The sequence below is a fragment of the Gigantopelta aegis genome, chromosome 11 (genome assembly GCF_016097555.1).
Source record: "Gigantopelta aegis isolate Gae_Host chromosome 11, Gae_host_genome, whole genome shotgun sequence".
Lineage (NCBI taxonomy): Eukaryota > Metazoa > Mollusca > Gastropoda > Neomphalida > Peltospiridae > Gigantopelta > Gigantopelta aegis.
Window position 1 is genome coordinate 18,439,142 of NC_054709.1, and position 21,348 is coordinate 18,460,489.

Sequence of the window (21,348 nt, forward strand, 5' to 3'; positions counted from 1 at the left end):
CCTGCCATCCCAAGTAAAAAGCCTACCATTCCCGCCTCCTTCGTTTTAACCCTGCCTCCCCCTCCCATTCTATGCATCCTCCCTCCCAATCACCCCCACCTCCTTCCATTCGCCCACTTACTCACCCATTGGTATTTACTCCCGTTGTTTTGGGTTTTTTTTCTCTCCTTAGTGGTTCCATTGGGCTATTTCTCATTCCAGCCTGTACATCATAACTGGTGTAACAAAGGCAGTAGTATGTGCTATCCTGTCTGTGGGATGGTGCATATATAAGATCCTTTGCTGCTAATTAAAAAGAGTAGCCCATGAAGTGGTGACAGCGGGTTTCTTCTCTCAATATCTGTGTGGTCCTTAACCATATGTGTGATGCCATATAACCTTAAATAAAATGTGTTGAGTGTGTCATTAAATAAAACATTTCTTTCCTTCCTCTCTAAGACTATATGTGAAAATTACCAAATGTTTGACATCCAATAGCCGAGGATTATTAAATCAATGTGCTCTAGTGATGTCGTTAAACAAAACAAACTTCTTCTTCTTCTACGTATTCACCCCTGCCTTCCTCCTTTCCAACCCTGCCTCCCCCTCCCATTCTATGCTGCCTCCCGTCCTTAACCATATGTGTAACGCCATATAACCGTAAATAAAATGTGTTGAGTGCGTCGTTAAATAAAACATTTCTTTCTTTCTTTTCTTCCCTCCCATTCACCCCACACCTCCCTCCATTCACCCACATACTCACCCACTGATATTTACCCTCTGGGTTTTTTTTTCTCTTTTTCTCTATGCAGGCAGTTGTCAGGTGCTATCATTAAAATTTCCAACGCAGACGAGGGTTCTGCCGACCGGAAAGTGACGATTACGGGAACGGCCGACACGATCGGACTGGCTCAGTATCTCATAAACACGAGGTTGGTCCAGTCTTCATACTGTTATTACGCTACTGGATGTAGATAGACTATTGTTGCCATGGCTACAGCCTTCCCGACATCAGTCGATCCGTCTGTCGGTTCCGTGTTGTAGTTGCAGTTGTTACATGTCCCAACTAATGTGCTCATAGAAAAACGTTATCATTTTTTTTTGCTCGTTGGGTGTTTTTTTATTTTTATTTTTTTTTTTTTCATTTTTTTTTTTTTTTTTTTTTTTGAGGCATGCGTATTATTATTATTATTATTTTAAAAACATTTTGAACAAAAATGTGGGTTTTTTGGAGTGCTGTTTTTATTTTTTGGGGTGTATTTACTGTTGCAGAGTTTGTTGATTGTATTGTATTTTAAGGATGTATAATTTTGATGATTTTTGGAAAGTTTTTTTTTATATGTGAATATCATGTTTTTAAACTCAGGCAGCTGTAAAAAATATGTAAGAAATGATAATTTTTAATTGTTTTCCCCCATTTCCAACACAAAATATACATTTAGTACCCTATGAGTGGAATGGGGAATTTTGTAATAAAATTGACTAGCAAAACATAAAAACACCTTTTATAAAGGTACATGTAGCTACTTGTACATTAGTCATTTGAAAACCCACTTTAAGTCTGCCCTTGGTTAATTTAAACCCCATGTCAAATCTGCCCTTTGTTAATTTAAACTCCATGTTAAATCTGCCCTTGGTTAAGTTAAACCCCATGTTAAATCTGCCCTTGGTTAAGTTAAACCGTTATGATGTTATTACACCATATTGTTTTAGTGACTGTAGCAATTAATCCAAATTATTAAAGCCTGTACAATAAGAGCTTTATGGAGCTATAAGTTAATTATTGAATGATTTGATTATGAAAGAGCAATGTAAATGGATATATATACTGGAAACCAAAAGAAATGCAAATCAGGGTTATCATTAATTTGTAATCGGATTAGGTTTACTTGATTACAAACGCTCAGTTCTAACAGGCCTTCTAGGTTATGGTAGCTCCACTCCTATGGCTAGTGATATTCAGTGTTGGGCTAGTAAATAACTATTATTGCCATGCCAGACAGGGCTTCTAGATTATGGTAGCTCCACTCCCATGACTAGTGATATTCAGTGTTGGGCTAGTAAATAATTACTATTGCCATGCCAGATGGGGCTTCTAGATTATGGTAGCCCCACTCCTATAGCTAGTGATATTCAATGTTGGGCTAGTAAATAACTACTATCACCATGCCTGACGGCTAATGAATTTGTTTTTGTCAAATGCTGCATTTAAGTCTATTTTACAAATATTAATATCCTGTCCACCTACACCCACCCCAATCTAAGGGTTTCTAAGCTCTGTCTTCCTCTTTAGATAACATATATATTATCTGATTATTACTATTAGTAAAATTATATTTACTTAAAGTTGGGCTAGTGAATTTTTAATCATGGCTAGTAAATGTTTTAAATCACTGATCCCATGGCTAGTGGATTTTTATAAAAATTCTAGAAGCCCTGTCTAAACTGAAATTATTTACAAAAAAACATTTTTGTAGGAGGATGGGATGGACTATACATGTAGTTACTATTAGTAGTAAATTCCATAGTTTGAAAAAAAGTCATTCACTGTGGGATGAACTATAGATTCTGTCACTTCAAAAAAAAACAAAGAAAGAAGAAAAGAAAGAAAAAACCCCACCCACATATTAACTTTATCACCCTGTAGCATAAACTGGATATGGGAAAAACTACTGAATATGAGTAAAATGTTCCTGAACAAATTAAAAGCTGATAAAGACTTACGAGTACATGCAATATACATGGAAACCTGATGTCATTCTAAAACAAAAATGCTATGACACTGTCTTTGATAACAGGCTTCGGTGGCGTTGTGGTTAGGCCATCGGTCTACAGGCTGGTAGGTACTGGGTTCGGATTCCAGTCGAGGCATGGGATTTTTAATCCAGATACCAACTTGCACCGACCAGTGATCCATAACTGGTTCAACAAAGGCCATGGTTTGTGCTATCCTGCCTGTGGGAAGCGCAAATAAAAGATCCCTTGCTGCTAATCGGAAAAAGTAGCCCATGAAGTGGCGACAGTGGGTTTCCTCTCAAAATCTGTGTGGTCCTTAACCATATGTCTGATGCCATATAACCGTAAATAAAATGTGTTGAGTGCATCGTTAAATAAAACATTTCTTTCTTTCCCTGTCTATGAAATGATAAATGGTATATCAACCTGTAAGACACCTGAATCTCAATATATGTTTTAGAAACATCTGAATATTAAATTTGCATTTCTTTTGGTGTTCAGTATATTAAATGGTTGATTTAATATATAGATTATGAAATAGCTTTATTCGCATAAATTATTATATTTTATAAGATGAAGTGAATATTTATACAGCTGAAATTTATGTTTGTGATGGTTTGTGATAAACTTTTCATTGCTCAACTTTTTTATTAGCAGTGACATAAAGTTGTTTGTTTTGTTTGTTTTTTGGGGTTTTTTTTAATTTGTGGCTTTTTTATGAAGGGAAGTTTGAAGATTAGACTGTTAAAAAAAAAGAAATATGTTCTTTAGTTTTATTAAATACATTCATTGGGTCATAACTCTTTTTTATTATCAGATCGTTAAACTTGTTTTGTTATTTAATTTTAATTAATTAATTCTAATTAACGGTAATGTCCTCTGTTGTTTAAGTATTAAATTTTAGTAAAACACTTTTTTTTTTCCAAATACTTGTATGTGTACAATGTATGTAACATTTGTGATGACCATAAGTAGTCAAAACTAAACTTTTTGGACAGTTTTAATACAATAATTTACTGCAGATATACATTTTATTTCCAGTATCTTCTGCACTAACAAATACACATGCACATGTACTTTGAACAGTGGTAAAAAGATAATAACATTTATGAAAGTGTACTCATGTACCTGCAAAAGTAAAATATATAAACAAAAATAAAATGATATACTCTATAAATTAATACTGTTCTAAAAATAAGCAAAAATTAGGTTTTCTTTTGCTCTGCTGTGTGGATGTAGATTGTGTATATAATAATAGTAGCATTTATTTATTTATCTATTTATTTTTAGTTTTCTTTTGATGTTTGTGTAGATGTGTTGTTGTTTGGTTGAAGTGTCTTTTTTATATTTGTTATAAATAGAAGGTAGATCCCATGTATGAATTGTTCATCTTTTCTCAGCAGAAATACAGAAATCTTTCAGTTTTATTCCATGGGCTGACATCCACTGGAATTAGCTGTGGCCACTCTTTATAAAAATGGAATGGTCCACTATTTTACCTTCTTTTTTTTTTTTAAAGAAAAGTTTTTTTTTATTATTGGGGCACCTAAGTGTAATAAGGTTAAAACAAAGTTATTTAATTTCATTAAATATATAAAAGTTTTCTGAATTTTTAAAATGTTAAAACTTATTTTTCTGAAAACCTCAATTTGTTAAAACTTATTTTTCTGAAAACCTCAATTTGTTGTTAAGAAAATAGTTTTTATTTAATATTGTCTTCTTATTTTTGCTGGTATAATTTCCTTCTTTATTTAATGGCATACCACTATTGCAGTTTGAGCTCAACAGCCTTAAAATCTTTAATTAAAACATAAGAAAAAAAGAATTTTTTTTATGGGACCCAATTTTACAGTTCCGATTATTTAAATGCAGAACTTTGCATTTGTTATTGAAAGCTTTTTCTGTCTTACAAGTTGACCTAACGTGGGTTAAAAATGTTTATAAACACATTTTCTCATATCAGTGCAATTTGTTAATTTGTTTGATGAATATGGGTTTTTTAATACAAAATTATTTGTTTTGAAAACAAAATATGAAAACAGAAATGACATAAAGGTGCAATTACTTCTGACTAAAATATAACATTTGAAATACATGTATACAAATTGTGGATTATAATTTGGGTTTTTTGTTTTGTTTTTTCTTTTTGTCTCATCTAAGTCTAGGTAAATTAAGTTATGTACAAATTAGAATAAGTTGTGAAAACCGCATAACATAATTGTTATGTTTTAAGAGGGTCAGAGGGTCTTATCTAGAACATTAAAAAAACCTTTTGGTTTTGCCAAAAATGTGTGTGCATGAATTGTTTTGTATTTAACTTATTATATAGATCTGAGGTAGGTATTTTTATGATCTTGGTTTATAATACAATGCAGGAACATACATGTACATGTTTATATGAACAAATTCTTTCTACACAAACTACATGTACGTGCGGTGTGGTGCTTGGTAAATAAGATAATTAAAATATATTTAATTTGTGATAGGATTTTAAATATAAGATATTTGGGCATGGTACAATTTTTAATGTGACTAAATAATAAACGTTTTGGGTTTTGTTTAGCTCATATTAAGGGGAAAATGTTATTCTTTGTGTCGAAAAAATAAAAGGATACATTTTTATATTACTTTAAATTAATCTTTTATTTTGTGCTCAAAGGAAAGGGGAATTTATTTACACTTTATACTGCATGTAAGTGACCAACAGTTTGTAGTCAAATTTGTTGTAAGAGTTACTGGCCTTGATGAGTTACTGGCCTTGATGAGTTACTGCCAACATAGCTGAGGTGTTTGTCCAGGACAGTGTGCTTGAACATTAACTGGATATACATGTAAGCATATAAATAATTAATATTAATAAATTAAAATAAATACATGAATAAAAAAAAAAAAGTCAGAAAAACATACCAATAATAATATTTTTACATGAATTTTAAATTATCTTTCATTTTTTCTTCAGCTGTTATTTTGTTATAAATTATTTTGGAGTTATTATTTTTATCTTGTGTTCACAGTTTTAATATGTGATATTTTCTCCTTTTTTTCCATATGGTAAAACTAGTTTTAAATACTTTTGGAAAGTGTTCTTATATTTTGTTGTTGTTGTTTTCTTTATATGAATCTGGAACTTTGGTGTATACATGTATATAAAAAAGTTAGTGTTAAAATTCAGTGATATGAAAACTAAAATTATATCTGTTATGGCACTGTCACATATCATTGATAATCTCTCGGTATAAAAATAATCTTTTAAAAATATTATATTTTTTTAAAAACATATATTACTCCCCCCCCCCCCCCACCCCCCCAACAAAAAGTATTATTATCAAAATGATGTTTCTAGCAGGATTTGAGGCTATTTAAATTATTATAGTGATAAATATGCTTTTAAAGAGTGATGAATGAATATGAATTCATTAATAAATAAAGATCAATTAATGCAGTATACATGCACTAATGAAATCTGGTTGTTATTTATAATCAAATATTTTCATCTTTTTTAAAAATTATTTATACTATAAAAATGTATGTTATATTCATTGTTTATATCACATTTACACAGGGTTGCAATTTTAAATATATTTTTAAAAATTGTTATTGTTACATTGGGTATGTCACATTAATATTTTAAGAAATGACGTTTCTTGCTATCATAGTTAAATACTCACTGTGAACTATTATATATTATTTTACAGTCAGCTATTTGGTTACAAGCATATGTACGCACCTCATGTTACAATTGGGATCTGAACATTTAAAAAAAAAAAAAAAAGTTTTTTAATATATCAGAAAAAAGCACCAGTATACATTTGTAGTTATGCTGTTTTTCATAAAGTAATATTCCTTCTGCTGCAGCATTTGGCATCTGTTTACTACATCTTCTGAAATGTTTTATTCTTTATTTTGGCACAGATGGGTTTTTGGGTTTTTTTTTTTTTATTCTCCAGTAGTAACATTCAAAGGCTGATTAAAGTGATTGATCTTGTCTATGCTGCCATTGTAAAATATTTCTGGCTAAAGAAGTTTATTTAATGTTTTTAATGATTAAAATTACATTTTAAAGACATTTTCTTAGTTAAAAAATTAGTTATGAGTTTACTAACAGCCATCCTCCATTTAGCAGTCATGTGATAGATTCCGTATTGCACTATCAAGTGATTGTGCAGCTACTGGGTTCCACTTTGGAATTCTGAAATTATCAGTCATCACACATCACAAGGGCCAAAATATTCCAAGTATGTGGCCCAATTGCTTCATATTTTGGAGTGAAGATCGTTATGTGGTTGATGGCAATATCATGCTGAATGGCAGTATTTTAGAATAAACTTTTTATTTTAGATGTGACCAACTTATCTGTACCACATGGCAATAGTTCAGAATAAATTTTACAACAGTATAGCCAATATTCTAGAACATTTTGGGTGTTGAATTGTGTAAATATTTATATATACTTTATATAGTAGATTTCATGTCGAATTCATGACAGTCACTTAGGGAATGGTGCATTCAAAGCTGTAAGTGTTTCCATATATGGAATCATTGCCATACATGGAGATGAGCCCAAATGGCAATCTGTTCATCTATTGGTTCAGAAGGTGGCGCCAGTTGGTATAAAAGATTAGCATGAATGTCTCACAATCACAACTTCTCAATGTTTGTCTTTCTTGTAACTTTTTATTTATTTATTTATTTTTTTACTTTTACATTTTAGAAGTGGATTAATTATGAATGCATAATTTATTTTATATTCCATTTAATTCTGCTTTATCACCACTACAATGTATACCACTGAATGTTGTGGTTATGTCTGGCTCAGGAACAAAATAAAAATAAAAATAAAATAATAATAATACTCTCCAAAACAACACCCCCCAACCTTTCCCCACCAAAAAAAAAAAAAAAAAAAAAAAAAAAAAAACAAACAATACCTCCTGAACTTATCTGAGGCTACAATCAAATCTTAAAAGCAATTAGGAAGATATTTTAAAATGTTTTTAAGTGTAAATATCTGATTAAATGATATTTATTTTACAAATTCCATATTCCTGAGCCATTCATTGAATAAATTAATTTTAGCTTGTTGCTTTGAGCAGTCCTGCCTGGTTCATGTGCTCTTACAGTATTTTCACCAACCAGTAGCTCATGTGCACAAACCTTAGGTTATTTTCAGTAACTAATACAATAAAAAACCCTAAACTGGACACCAATGGGACCTTGTAAAATGTCCAGTTTTCAGGGAGATCCAGTTTAAAGAGCTTCTGCTGTGTATTAATATTTTTAAAGTTGGTTTACTGAGTGTTTTCTCAGTGCCATTAAACAAAACTGGTAAGTTATTTTCAGCAACTAATGGAGTATTTTTGCAAATTGGTAGGTTATCATATATTTGCAAAGTGGTAGGTTATTTTAACAAAATGATAGATTATTTTCACAAACTGATAGCTTATTTTCACAACTTGACAAGTTATTTTCAGCAACTATAATAGACAATTTTCACAAACTAATAGCTTATTTTCACAAATTGGTACGTTATTTTCAGCAACTATAATAGACAGTATTCACAAACCAGTAAGTTATTTTCATCAACTAATAGGTTATTTTCACAAATCAGTAAGTTATTTTCATCAACTAATAGGTTATTTTCACAAATTAGTAAGTTATTTTCATCAACTAATAGGTTATTTTCACAAATCAGTAAACAACATACTAGTTATCATTAGAGCTTACAACTGAATGCAGTTTTCTTCTTTATTGGCTGTTAAAAAAAAAAAATTTAATAATAAAAAACTGAAACCCCCCTTTAAAACCCCCCATTTTGAACCATTCACTAGACCAGGGTGGGGGTTGGGGTTGGAGGGTAAATATTTCAGTATATGTTGTTTATGTATGTTCCCAGTGTTCCAGTAAATTGCATGTTCTTGCCTTTTAGTTAGGTTCAGTAATTATACAGCCTTGAGTTGACACAAATATAGGTTAAACATGACAAATTTTGGAGATAAGGAATTTGAAAAACTATATATGAAAACTACCTCAGCATGTTACGTAACTAACATGTACATATGCTACTGGTAGTAACCTCTTCACTTTGGCGGTTTATGGCAACAGCTTTATCTTTCAGATATTGCAATTAAAAAACAAAAACTAAAAAAAACACAGCTGAAAGTATATACACAAAAAAGGTATATACATAAAAAAAACATTTGAGTTTATATATTACATTGGGTTTTTTTTTACAAAGATGTTTAAAACAGTCAACAATTAATTTTCCTTTCATGGCAAACAGTATTCTTTCTGCTCCAGCATTTTATGTTTACATATTGCAATGTGTAAAGCATGTTGATGTTATAATGCTAATTTAAATAAATATATTATATATACAGTGTCATCACTTCATACACACATAGGTTACTCTTTAGTTACGATACACCATCCAGGGGTTTCTGAAAGCTTTGCAAACGTTTGTGATAGAGACATTTAAAACAAATTGTAACATGCAGCAGGTAATTAACTCACTTAAAGGTGCAGACCCTAGTTTCGACCCGTGAAAATGGACACTTAAGTTTAGTAAATCTACTAACCTGCAACACATTTGGACACGGTTATAGAAAGAGAAGCTAAAGTCTGTTGTGTTTAAACAAAATTACCATAGTGTTTAAAAACTTGGGTCTGTCACTTTAAGATTTTTATAAATAATATCCACACCAGGTTTGAGAATTCAGATAAGCAGATCCACTTCTGGAGAAAAAAAACCCCAATCACAACAGCAACAGCAACAACAACAAAAAATACCAAACTCTCCCCCCCCCCCCCCCACCCCCCCACCCCCCAAAAAAAAACCCCAAACAACAACAAACAAAAAAACAAAAACAACACTATCTTAAAATCCTGTAATTTTTGTAGATTGCTTTGATGAGATGGAAACAACAATTGTGACCACTGTTTTAAAAACCATTTGTCTACCCATAAGTATGCATTACCAACACAATTAAAATAATCTCTTCACCATTTGTTATGTGTTTCTGAGCATATTATTTAGAAACAAGAATAAACTTTGGCACATACATGTAGATCTGTAAAAAGAACACACAATATTGAATACACAAATATTCCCCCATTCTGCCCATCCCCCCAGTATATGTGGTGTTGGATTAATTATCTCACAGGTGATGTTAGATATTATGTTTTGTCCATATATATAATATATATATATATATATATATATATATATATTATATATATATATATATATATATATATATATATATATATATATATACATATATATATATATATATACATATATGTATGTATATATACATATATGTATGTATATATACATATATGTATATATATATATGTATATATAGTTATATATATGTATGTATATATACATATATGTATTATATATATATATATATATATATATATATATATATATATATATATATATATATATATGTATATATACATACATATATGTATATATACATACATATATGTATATATACATACATATATGTATATATACATACATATATGTATATATATATATATATATATATATATATATATATATATATATATATATATATATATATATATATATATATATATATATATATATATATATGGACATGTATATATATATATATATATATATATATATATATATATATGGACATGTATATATATATATATATATATATATATATGATTATATATAGTTATTTATGTTTTCACATATCCATTTTGTTTGACATTTGTTATATTGGCACTGTTGTTTTCACACATGTATCACAAACTAACCAATTATATTTGATGGCCTAACAAGCTAAGAGGTGTTGTGCTTGTAGAGTTATCCCATTTGCTCTATGTGTATACTATTCCCTGTTTTTTCGATCTTGCCAAATAAACTTGCATGACCCTTGGTGTTCGTCTTGGCATTTTCCACCATTTAACTGTCCAAATAACACACCCATTCCTGTTATTGTCCACAAACCCAAATTGGATACATTTTTGTTAACCATCTTGCAAAGATCCTTTAATGAAAAACATTTGTTCTGAAATGAAAAAAAATAATCTTAAATTTCATTAAAGGTAAAATATGAAATGAAGAAATTATTCAGAAGTAATGCAATTGTTTTGCATGAAATTTCAATAACTAAGGGCATATTTGCATCTTCAGAGATTTTTGAAAAAGATTAGTCCTCCATTTGAAAATTCCTCAAAGTCTAGAGTTCAAGTTCCAAATGAAAGTCCAAAAGAAGACCTGTTTAGTGGGTAGTAGTATAGTTAGAACACCAAAATGCAAGTTCCAACTGAAATTCTCTCTTTCGTGGATAATAGTATATAAATTGAAAAGGCACAACATCCCTTCTCTTTGTGGGGTATATCAATTTAACTGTTGTGGCAGTGAATATAATTATGTTTTGTAGCAATTTGGACTGTGGACTGTGTTCTTGTCTAATACTATTTTCCCTCCCTTTTTCTCTACAGCATGGAAATGCATAAGAACTTGACCCTTGACCCAGCCTCGACCCAAACAACCTCCACCTTGACCTCTGTACAATCCCACGCTCCCATGGCAATACCACTGAGCCAGATGATGAAGCCAATGCCGTTGCTCGGATTAAATTTCGGCGTTTTGGAAGCGGCTACCGACCATAAAAATGTCACGACACACAAAATGAGGGTTGGGGTGATGCCTAACAGTGCTAATACATTGAAGAAAGCAGAGAGACCGAAATTTGCTCCGTACTAATTTTTTTGCCTGCTCCACATTTCAGTTGCAATCGGGTTTTTCTATTAACTGTACTTAAAAGCTGCATTGATTGGTTCCACTCATCTGCAAGGTGATGAAAGCTTGCTCTTGATTGGTTCCCAGAGTTGAGTTAAATTTGGTAGCTGAAACGAAAAATGATTATATTAAAAAAAAAAGAGTCTTTATTCTTATTTTATATTATTTATTGCAAACTGAAGTCTTTGTTTTTTTAAAAATAAGTATTATTTTGATTTGGTGTATTGCTGGTGATATATAAATTAAGAAGTCTTGTGTTTTTTTCTTCCATATACTAGTAGCGTATTAAAAACTATTTTGTAGAATAGTATTTATAATTCTTTATCCTTTGCCAAACAGGAAAATGGTGATTTTGAAATTTCATTTTATAAATAATGTACATACATACAACCTGCCTTTGTCACCACATGTATAAAAAAAAAAATATATAGAGATATATATATATATTAATAAAAACACGAAAAATCTAAACTCTAATGATTAATTGATATATAGTACTCTGAACGTGTACATTCCATGTATTTAAGAAATGCAGGGTATGTAATAAGTTGTGGATAGCCAGTTGCTGAGCTTGGCTATTTAATACGGTTTTTTTTTTTAACTGGTGCTCTGTTTGGTGTGTTAGTCTCTCTGCGTGTAAAAAAAAAAGGAGTAAAATCAATTAATATCAAGCAAAAAGGAACTACAAAATATATTTTGTACCATATTTTTGCATGAGTTGAGAATTTTTTTTACACTGTCAACCCACATTGTTATGTAGTCTATGATGTTGTAAATTATGTAAAAAAAAACAAAAAGTATTGTCATTTTTTTGCAATAGTGTATTACCGTACTAATTTTTCAGGCAGACTTTTTGTTTTTACTTTATTCTTTTTTTCGTTTTGTGGGTTTTATTTTTTATGTGATATGTCTTTGTGTTAGTACGTATTTCTACTGTCTGTTATTTTGCTGATTCAGCACAAAATTGTAATTTTTTTTTTTTTTTTTTTTGCATATATATGACTTCCATAATTATATGGTTTATGAGAGTTAAATTTTTATATCTTTCTAGGATTTCGTCCGAAGTGTGTGGCATGGGAATTCGCTAGAAATAGGTGATGGATCATGTATTAAAGCGAGATTTGTGTATATCTAAGCCAAAATACTACATTGCAATTTTATCATGGCAATAAAAAGTCAGACACTCCCACTTGAGATTCTGAATACGGGTCAGCAGTAGATTAACCCTTTCTCTCCTAGATTACTGTTGATAGAGAGAAACTGTCAGCAGTAGATTAACCCTTTCTCTCCTAGATTACTGTTGATAGAGAGAAACTGTCAGCAGTAGATTAACCCTTTCTCTCCTAGATTACTGTTGATAGAGAGAAACTGGTCAACAGTAGATTAACCCTTTCTCTCCTAGATTACTGTTGATAGAGAGAAACTGGTCAACAGTAGATTAACCCTTTCTCTCCTAGATTACTGTTGAGAGAGAGAAACTGGTCAGCAGTAAAATCACCCATTAAATGAACCCATTTCTTAGCCCATTAAATTAACCCATTCTTTCCAAGGTTTCCTTTTATATAGGAAAACTGGTCAACAGTAAATTAACCCATTCTCTCCTAGGTTACTATTAATATAGGGAAATTGGTCAACAGTAAATTTACTCATTAAATTAACCCATTTGTTCCAAGGTTTCTGTTTATGTAGGGAAACTGGTCAACAGTAAACTAACCCATAAAATTAACCCATTCTTTCCAAAGTTTCTGTTGATATAGGGAAACTGGTCAACAGTAACTTAACTCTTTCTCACCTAGATTCCTGTTGATATAGGGAAATTTGTCAACAGTAAATTAACCCATTAAATTAACCCATTCTTTCCAAGGTTTCTGTTGATATAGGGAAACTGGTCAACAGTAAATTAACCCATTCTCTCCTAGGTTACTGTTAATATACATGTCAACAGCAGATTAACCCTTTCTCGCCTAGGTGACATTTTTTGTAAGGAAATTGGTCAATGGTAAATGAACCCTTTCTTTCCAAGGCTTCTATTGATATGGGGAAACGGGTCAACTGTATATAATCAAGTTGTAATACATGATTCTGAATACCTCAGACAAACAAAAATCAGGCATAACGAATAATAGATTTAATTTGATATTGACTGCTGGTCTTTTCCTCAGTACTTTTGTGTGTTATAGTAAGTAAAAAAACCCACGATTTGCAAGAAAGCTGACCAACAAAACAAAAAAACTACAAAAAAACGTCTACAAAAAAAAAAAAAAAAAAAAATGGGGGCGGGTGGTGCTAAAGGACAATAAAAATTTAGTCAGCTGTTGACTGTTGGTTGGTTGGTTTTCAGAATCTCAAGTTTAAGTCTCTGGCACATTATTTAATAAAAGTTCTGTGCTTGACCATGTTAAAGATTTTAACCTGTTTTCGTGTGATGTTTGAATTCCTTGTTACGTGTGGTTTTTGTTTGACGAAAAAAAAAAAAAAAAGGTAAAAAAAAGAAAACAGACCAATTCTCCTCTTTAGTGGCAGAATTCATAATTGCATGAACTTAAATAGTGTTATTATCACATATTCAGTTTGATCACATACCGTAGAGTAGACGTTTGTAACATATCATCGTGTGAGGATGAATTATATATAGTCAGGGAAGTCCCCATTTTGATATTATTGGCAGTCCCCAATCGTGATGAGACGCAACTTTGGCATTGCAGGTTTAACCATATTGTGATAAGATATCTTTGCAGGGGTTGAAATTGGCCAAAATTCCTGCCAGACCTTCGGACTAACAAACTACAAATTCTGCTGGACCAAACATGATTGTAAAGTACATGTATAAATGCAAAATAATTGATGGGATGGCAGGCAATAAGATCTTCCGGGTCATCATGATGTTGACCGGCAAAAGAAAAGAGGTCGGAACGGCAGTTTAAAATATTTATTTTTCTGTTTACGGTTCTTCAATATTTGCCTGTCAATACAGTATGAACCCCACAGTAAAATTAATGGGCATATATGTGGGTGGTTTTTGGTTTGAACTATACTCAATAATAGCCTATGTGGGTCATTTCATGGTTTCAGCTTGGTTCACTAATAGCCTGTATGGGTGGTTTCAGCCACATTTACTTATTGGCTGTATGGGTGGTTTGGTGGTTTAAACCACATTCACTCATTGTCTATGTGAGAGGTTTGGCTAGGTTAAAGTTATGTCCCTTTACTGATCTCCATGCAGTCAAAAGTTTACAGAGTTATCTCCCATGATCCATAATATATTTTTATTTTAAACTGAGAATAAGTTGTGAAAATTAACTTTCCTTGGTGTACAATTTGTATTCTGCATCACAATCCATACTGTGGTATACATCTCTTTTTATTTTTATTTTAAAAATGTAATTCAGGGGTAAAACAATTTATTATTATTAATTTTTTTTGTGTTGAAGTATTTTGTGGTCAGTAACCTTCATTCGTAACGTCCATTACTTCTTGATATTATTATAAACATTAAACCTAACTAATTGTAGCAATAATGAAATCCCCTTTACCAGGAAAAAAACCCAAAACATATTTTTAATTCTATAAAACTAAAAAAACATTTAGATATTTAGAAAATATTTTTCAAAAACCTGCATTATATAAATGCAAAGATATTTTTTAAATAGAAAATATACTACATCTTTAATATAATAATTTAACATTCAGTTTTATTACGGTAGTCTACATAATGTTATTAATGATGAAGTAAACCAACTTTAACAAACCCATTAAAATACCATTATTAATTGTGATTGCAAATATTTTTCATCTGCATGAAATACTACTAAACATATCCATGGCATATATTTTGTTTGAAACATCTTATATGCTGCAGTTTGTAATCCAATATCTCTGAAATCATATCATGAATTTGATTCCATCAACAGATATAGTAAAATTTATGATCTCGTATCATTCAGATTGCTAACACCTTTAACAGAAGCCAAAAGAAAGACCCTGTTTCTATAGTTACTTGATATTATAATTTGTACATGTTTTTTTTATTCTTGTATCACTGGTATTATAATTTGTACTTCTCTTTTTTCTCATTCTCATAGTCATAATATTATTTTTTTTATATAGTTTTTAAATTGATTATTTTGTATTCTACAATTTTGGGTGATAGTTTGTTTTTCTGATTCTATTTGTTGAAATTTTGAAATGGAAAGTCCTTCATGTAGCGTCACACAAAAGATTTAAACTGAGTGATGGAAGGGAAAGTCCTTCATGTAACAAAGTTTGCTTCATGTGACATATAGGTATTGAAAGGGCAAGTCCTTAATGTAACAGAGATGACTTCATTTGAGGCAGAGTGAATAATAATGATTGGAAAGACAAAATGGCAAGTGACTTAACGGGTAAATTGTGTATCCAAGAAAAATGCTACTCCCAAGCTTTTAATATCTTGTTATTTCACATGAACAACTTACATGACATTAACCAATAACTGTAAATGTAATTGTCAAGTATGGTTGGTTGTCCACGGAAAATTAAAATGATCTTTGGGATGTGAATTCAAACCTAACATCATAAATGTAATACAATGTAAGATGAAGGAATGAAAAAAAAAGAAATGTTTTAATTAATACTACAAATGGCAGCCATATTTGAGATGTAGCTGCCATATTTGAGATGTAGCTGCCATATTTGAGATGTAGCTGCCATATTTGAGATGTAGCTGCCATATTTGAGATGTAGCTGCCATATTTGAGATGTGAACCTACTGGTCAAATATGGCCTTGAAAGTACTTACTTCATCCCTAGGTAAAATCATTTCAGTCTAGTCAAGTGGCCATTTTTTAATTTTTTTATTTACATCTGTTATTATCATATAGACGTATTAGATTAGAGAAACTGGTTAAGGAATAACACGAGGCAGCATCTTGTCCAGTAAATGTGCAATTTGTTTTCGTAATGGCTTCTTTTTCTCTTTTTTGTTTTCCAATGTGTATTTGTTCACTGCTGAACTAAGTTGCTATTTGCTAGTATAGTTATAGGAGTTTTGATGTGTATGGCATAATACATCTACTGATTCTTGTTTGTTGAAAATCCAGCTGAAGAGTGGAAAAAATCACACTTCTTAGAATATTGAATAGTGGGAAAATCACACTTCTTAGAATATTGAAGAGTGGAAAAATCACACTTCTTAGAATATTAAAAAGTGGAAAATCACAAATCTTAGAATATTGAGGAGTGGAAAAAATCACATCTTTTAGAATATTTGAAGAATGGAAAAATCACACTTCTTAGAATATTGAAGAGTGGAAAAATCACACTTCTTGGAATACTGAAGAGTGGAAAATCACACTTCTTAGAATATTGAAGAGTGGAAAATCACAATCGTTAAAATAAGTGGAAGATCACACTTCTTTAAAATAGTGGAAAATCACACTTCTTAGAATATTGAAGAGTGGAAAATCACAATCGTTAAAATAAGTGGAAGATCACACTTCTTTAAAATAGTGGAAAATCACAATCGTTAAAATAAGTGGAAGATCACACTTCTTTAAAATAGTGGAAAATCACACTTTTGGACTTTAGTCTATTAAAAATTCAGAAAAGTGTGAAATCACACTTAAAATATTGAAGAGTGGAAAATTACTCTGTAATATATCGAAGAGTAGGAAATCACACACCTCAAAATATCCAAGAGTGGACTGTAACACTCAAATATCAAAGATTGGGAAAATCACAATTATTAGACTACATGTACTTAGTGTTAGACTTGGAGTGCGGTTTCTTGAAACGATTAGTTCGAAGTGATTTGAACCCTTTTTCACTGAATTAATGGGTGTGCAGAAGCCTGTTTGCACTTGCAACCCTCAAAAACAAAAAGATACACCTGTTTTTAAGAAGTTTACTGGTATGTAGTACCAGTCTTTTCTCTGGTATTCAGGGAACAAGGAAGGAAATGTTTTATTTAATGGCGCACTCAACACATTTTATTTATGGTTATATGGTGTCGGACATATGGTTATGGACCACACAAATATTGAGGGAGGAACCTGCTGTCACCACTTCATGAGCTACTCTTATCGATTAGCGGCAAGGGATCTTTTATATGCACCATCCCATAGACAGGATAGCACATACCATGGCCTTTGAAAGTACACCAACATGTATTGTCTATATGGTCATCTTCCTCAGGCATACCAACCTGACCTAAATATTAAATTCCAATGCATGCATTTGTATTCATCTGTTAAACACTGGATTCTTCGACACCCTTTAAATTTCAGAGGTTTGCATGTGAGAACAACATTGGATATTTAAGCAGATTCTTTGGATCTTGCTCATCTTGGTAAATAAAGATGTTTTTATGTCTGATATATTTATAACTTTCAACTTAGGTCATTAATTAACAAATTACCTGAGTTTGGATTGTTTAATTTTAGCAGAACAAAATATTTTGGGGGTTTCAAATGTATTTAGGAATATAGTAAAACTCTATGAAATGCCATATCTTCGGAAGTAGAGCTGAGGTTAAAGAACTAGTATTAAGGCACAAGGAAAAAAACAGAAAGAGAAAATATTTACGGTAGTTCTGTTTAAAGATGGTATTGCACAAAATGGTAGAGCTAGGTATGTTTCAGTCATATTGAGGTAATTTAGCAAATGGCAACTTTCAACAGTGGACCAAGGCTATGCCTTGTTACAGTTTACGCAATCATTTAATAAAGTGCAATGTGATTCGTTGTTTTAATATGAAAGCAATATATATGTAGTGCATACATAGTAGATATATATTTAGTGCTGTGTCAACAGATTGTGTGAAGATTATTGTAACGTTTGATGTCATTGGATGAACACAAACCATGTGCAGGCAGTTGCAATGTTTGATTTTATTGGATGAGTGAATTATTAAGTGTACGACTTCTGTGGTAAATTTGAAAACAATATTTTTTTTAATTACCTATCCTATAAATCTTCAGCAGGACTGAAGCTCACAACTTTTGAGAATTATTTATATGAATTTATTAATATATAAAAGTTTTGAAATTAAGAATTTAATTTTTATTTAAATTCCACATTGAAACTCTTAAAATTAGGAATTTAATTTTCATTTAAATTCCACATTGAAGCTCTTAAAATTAGGAATTTCATTTTTATTTAAATTCCACATTAAAGCTTTGTAATTAGGAATTTAATTTGTATTTAAATTCCACATTAAACAGATGGGTGCATAATGCTGCGAATTAAAATATTAAATTATATATTTAGATGAATAGTGAGTACACACATGTATATTGACAAGATTTGAATCTAATGTTTCAATTCACCAATTAAATTTATGAAATTACACAATTTGAAATTAGGAATTTAATTTTTATTTAAATTCCATGTTAACCAGATAGGTGCATAATGCTACTAATTAATATTCAATAAGTCATATAATTTAAACTTAAATACATAATGTTAAAAATTAATAGTTGTTGAGTCATAATGTAGATATAATCAATAATGTTTAGTCATGTAATGTTAATGGATATGTGCATAATGACTGAATTAATACAATGTATGTAATTAGTCTTACCATGTAAACAGATGGGTGCATAATTTTACAGAATAATAAATCATGTGTGACTATGTTACATAAAAATGCCATATTAATATTCAGGAAAGTTATATTTTTTTGCACACTGTGATCATTTAGCCCCAGATTTCTAATACCCAACCCCAAAAGTCATTTAAATACACGTGGTCAAGCACAGGTCATGTGATGTCATTTCAGCCAATGGTTGGCTGTCTATCAGGTCGTGTGATATATCAGCCAATGGTTGGTTGTTAGTCAGGTCATGTGATGTCATTTCAGTCAATGGTTGGTTATCTGTCAGGTCATGTAACCTGTTGTACTTGTATCTATAGCCTCAATTCATATGTTTAAAAATAACCACTCAGTTGAAAATAATAAAATATTTTGAAAAATAAATATATATATCCATTTTCATTATCATGCACATCTTCATCACATTTTCATCAGAAATTAAAGTATTGCACAAACAGTATTGATTGGCAGGTCACATGACCTGTGTTAGTCACATGATAAATGGTCGACAATGGTCACATGATCCATGTTATAAATGTACAATTATTATTTATTATGTGATTATGTTGGAGAGTTATTTTGATTCTATACTAATATGTTTACTTAAAGATAAATCTCTTCCAACTGCACTATACGTCCGGTTGAAAGCTGTACAGATGTGTTGCCAAAACAGGAATAAAAATTGAACTGTTTCAAGTTTCTTGTGTTTTGTTTTTTGTTTATAAATAATATTATTGTGATCCTGTGACGGTACATGCTCTTAATCTCTTTTCGCCTGTGGCGATATTAATTGTTTTAGAAGGCCGTGTGCAGTTCCAAATGCACTTAGCTAGGTGGGCAACTTGTTATGTAATACTTCTGCGTGATGGTCGTCTAATACACACCCAGCCCAGGTGCGGAGCCATGTGGCCAGTAGTTATGTAATACCTCTGCGAGTGCGGTTTTTACAACCGTGATTTGGCGACGATGGCATCAGTAAGTCTGGCGATCAAAGAGAAAAATATCAACTCTGAGAGAGGTGGAATATCAGATGATAGGGGGAGGACCGTCTTGTACCCCCAGGCGATTTTCTGATTTTATAATAAATAGCTAGAATTTTAGAGTTATGAGGAGAAGCAAAAAGGACAGAACGAGAGGAAGGTATCCCGGGGGAACGTTAGTCCGGTTGGACTTTGGTAAATATTTTATTTCTGCTCTGTTGTATAACCTTGATGTGATTGTTGTGACTTTTAAATATTTTGATACTGTATTATACCAATATTCTTTAGACAGTGTCTTCGGTCATCTGACGAAGTAAATCGTAGACTTTTTGTTCTAACATTATACGAGTATTTGGTAATATAAAGCTTAGCCAGTCATCCTAGAAGACCTAGGTAAACTGTAGGTTATTGTCTTTATTGTGATAGGTACCAGTATTTATTCTGTGTTACAAGGTTACTGAATGAGTAGTTAGGGTTAATTAAAAATTAACCAGTTAGGAATAGAGTTGTAATTCCTTTATTAATTAAGTGCCGCTAGAAGTGTTTCTCAATTATCACACGTGTGGGTGTTGTGTCACAGTGAAGTGATTCGCATATTGTGTAAACTAGACACCTAGAGATTAACTAATTAAGTGATCAGTTCTGGGTTGTTATTATTGTTGTTATTAATTAACTACTGCGGCTGTACATTTGTCAGCGTAGGTTAATACAGATTCCAAAGTGTATTGTGTTTTTGTTGTGTTTTCCAGTGAACTAAACGTGCTATAATAATATATACTTATATAAGATCTTATCTCTGATCATACCTAGACGAGCCAAAGCGGTTTTGAACTGCCCGTTACAGAGAGATCTAATAGATATACAGTTAGGAGAGAGATTTGGATAATCGTGTTTTATTCAGTTATGGGTATTATAGAATCCCCGTGACAGATCCCAATGTATTCTAGCAGTAGCAGAAGGTATAAAGGTGTACAGGTTCCCATTTTGTAAGCTGGGGTGGGGTGCTTGGGGGATGAGGCTGATTTTTGACTAATTAAAGTTTAAAGTTTGTTTTGTTTAACGACACCACTAGAGCACATTGGAAATTAATCATCAGGTATGGGATGTCAAAACATTGGTAATTCTGACATGTAGTCATCAGAGGAAACGAGCTACATTTTTCTATTGGCAGCAAGGGGTCTTTTATATGCACTTTTTCACAGACAGGAAAGCACATACCATGGCCTTTGACCAGTTATGTTGTACTCCAAATGTATTAACAATGAGTAGTAGAGAGCATAGGCGTATGG

At 31.3% G+C, this 21,348-nt stretch overlaps 1 protein-coding gene across 1 annotated transcript in view; it reads left to right on the top strand.

The window, feature by feature from the left end:
- LOC121385067 (poly(rC)-binding protein 2-like) overlaps positions 1-19,775 on the top strand; it is a 333,206-nt gene extending 313,431 nt beyond the window's left edge. Inside the window, exons 13-14 of the mRNA XM_041515603.1 lie at positions 792-911; positions 11,209-19,775. Coding sequence (XP_041371537.1) covers positions 792-911; positions 11,209-11,473 — 385 coding nt within the window. The 3' untranslated portion in view covers positions 11,474-19,775. The remainder of the gene's footprint in view (positions 1-791; positions 912-11,208) is intronic.
- Positions 19,776-21,348: the final 1,573 nt, after the last annotated feature.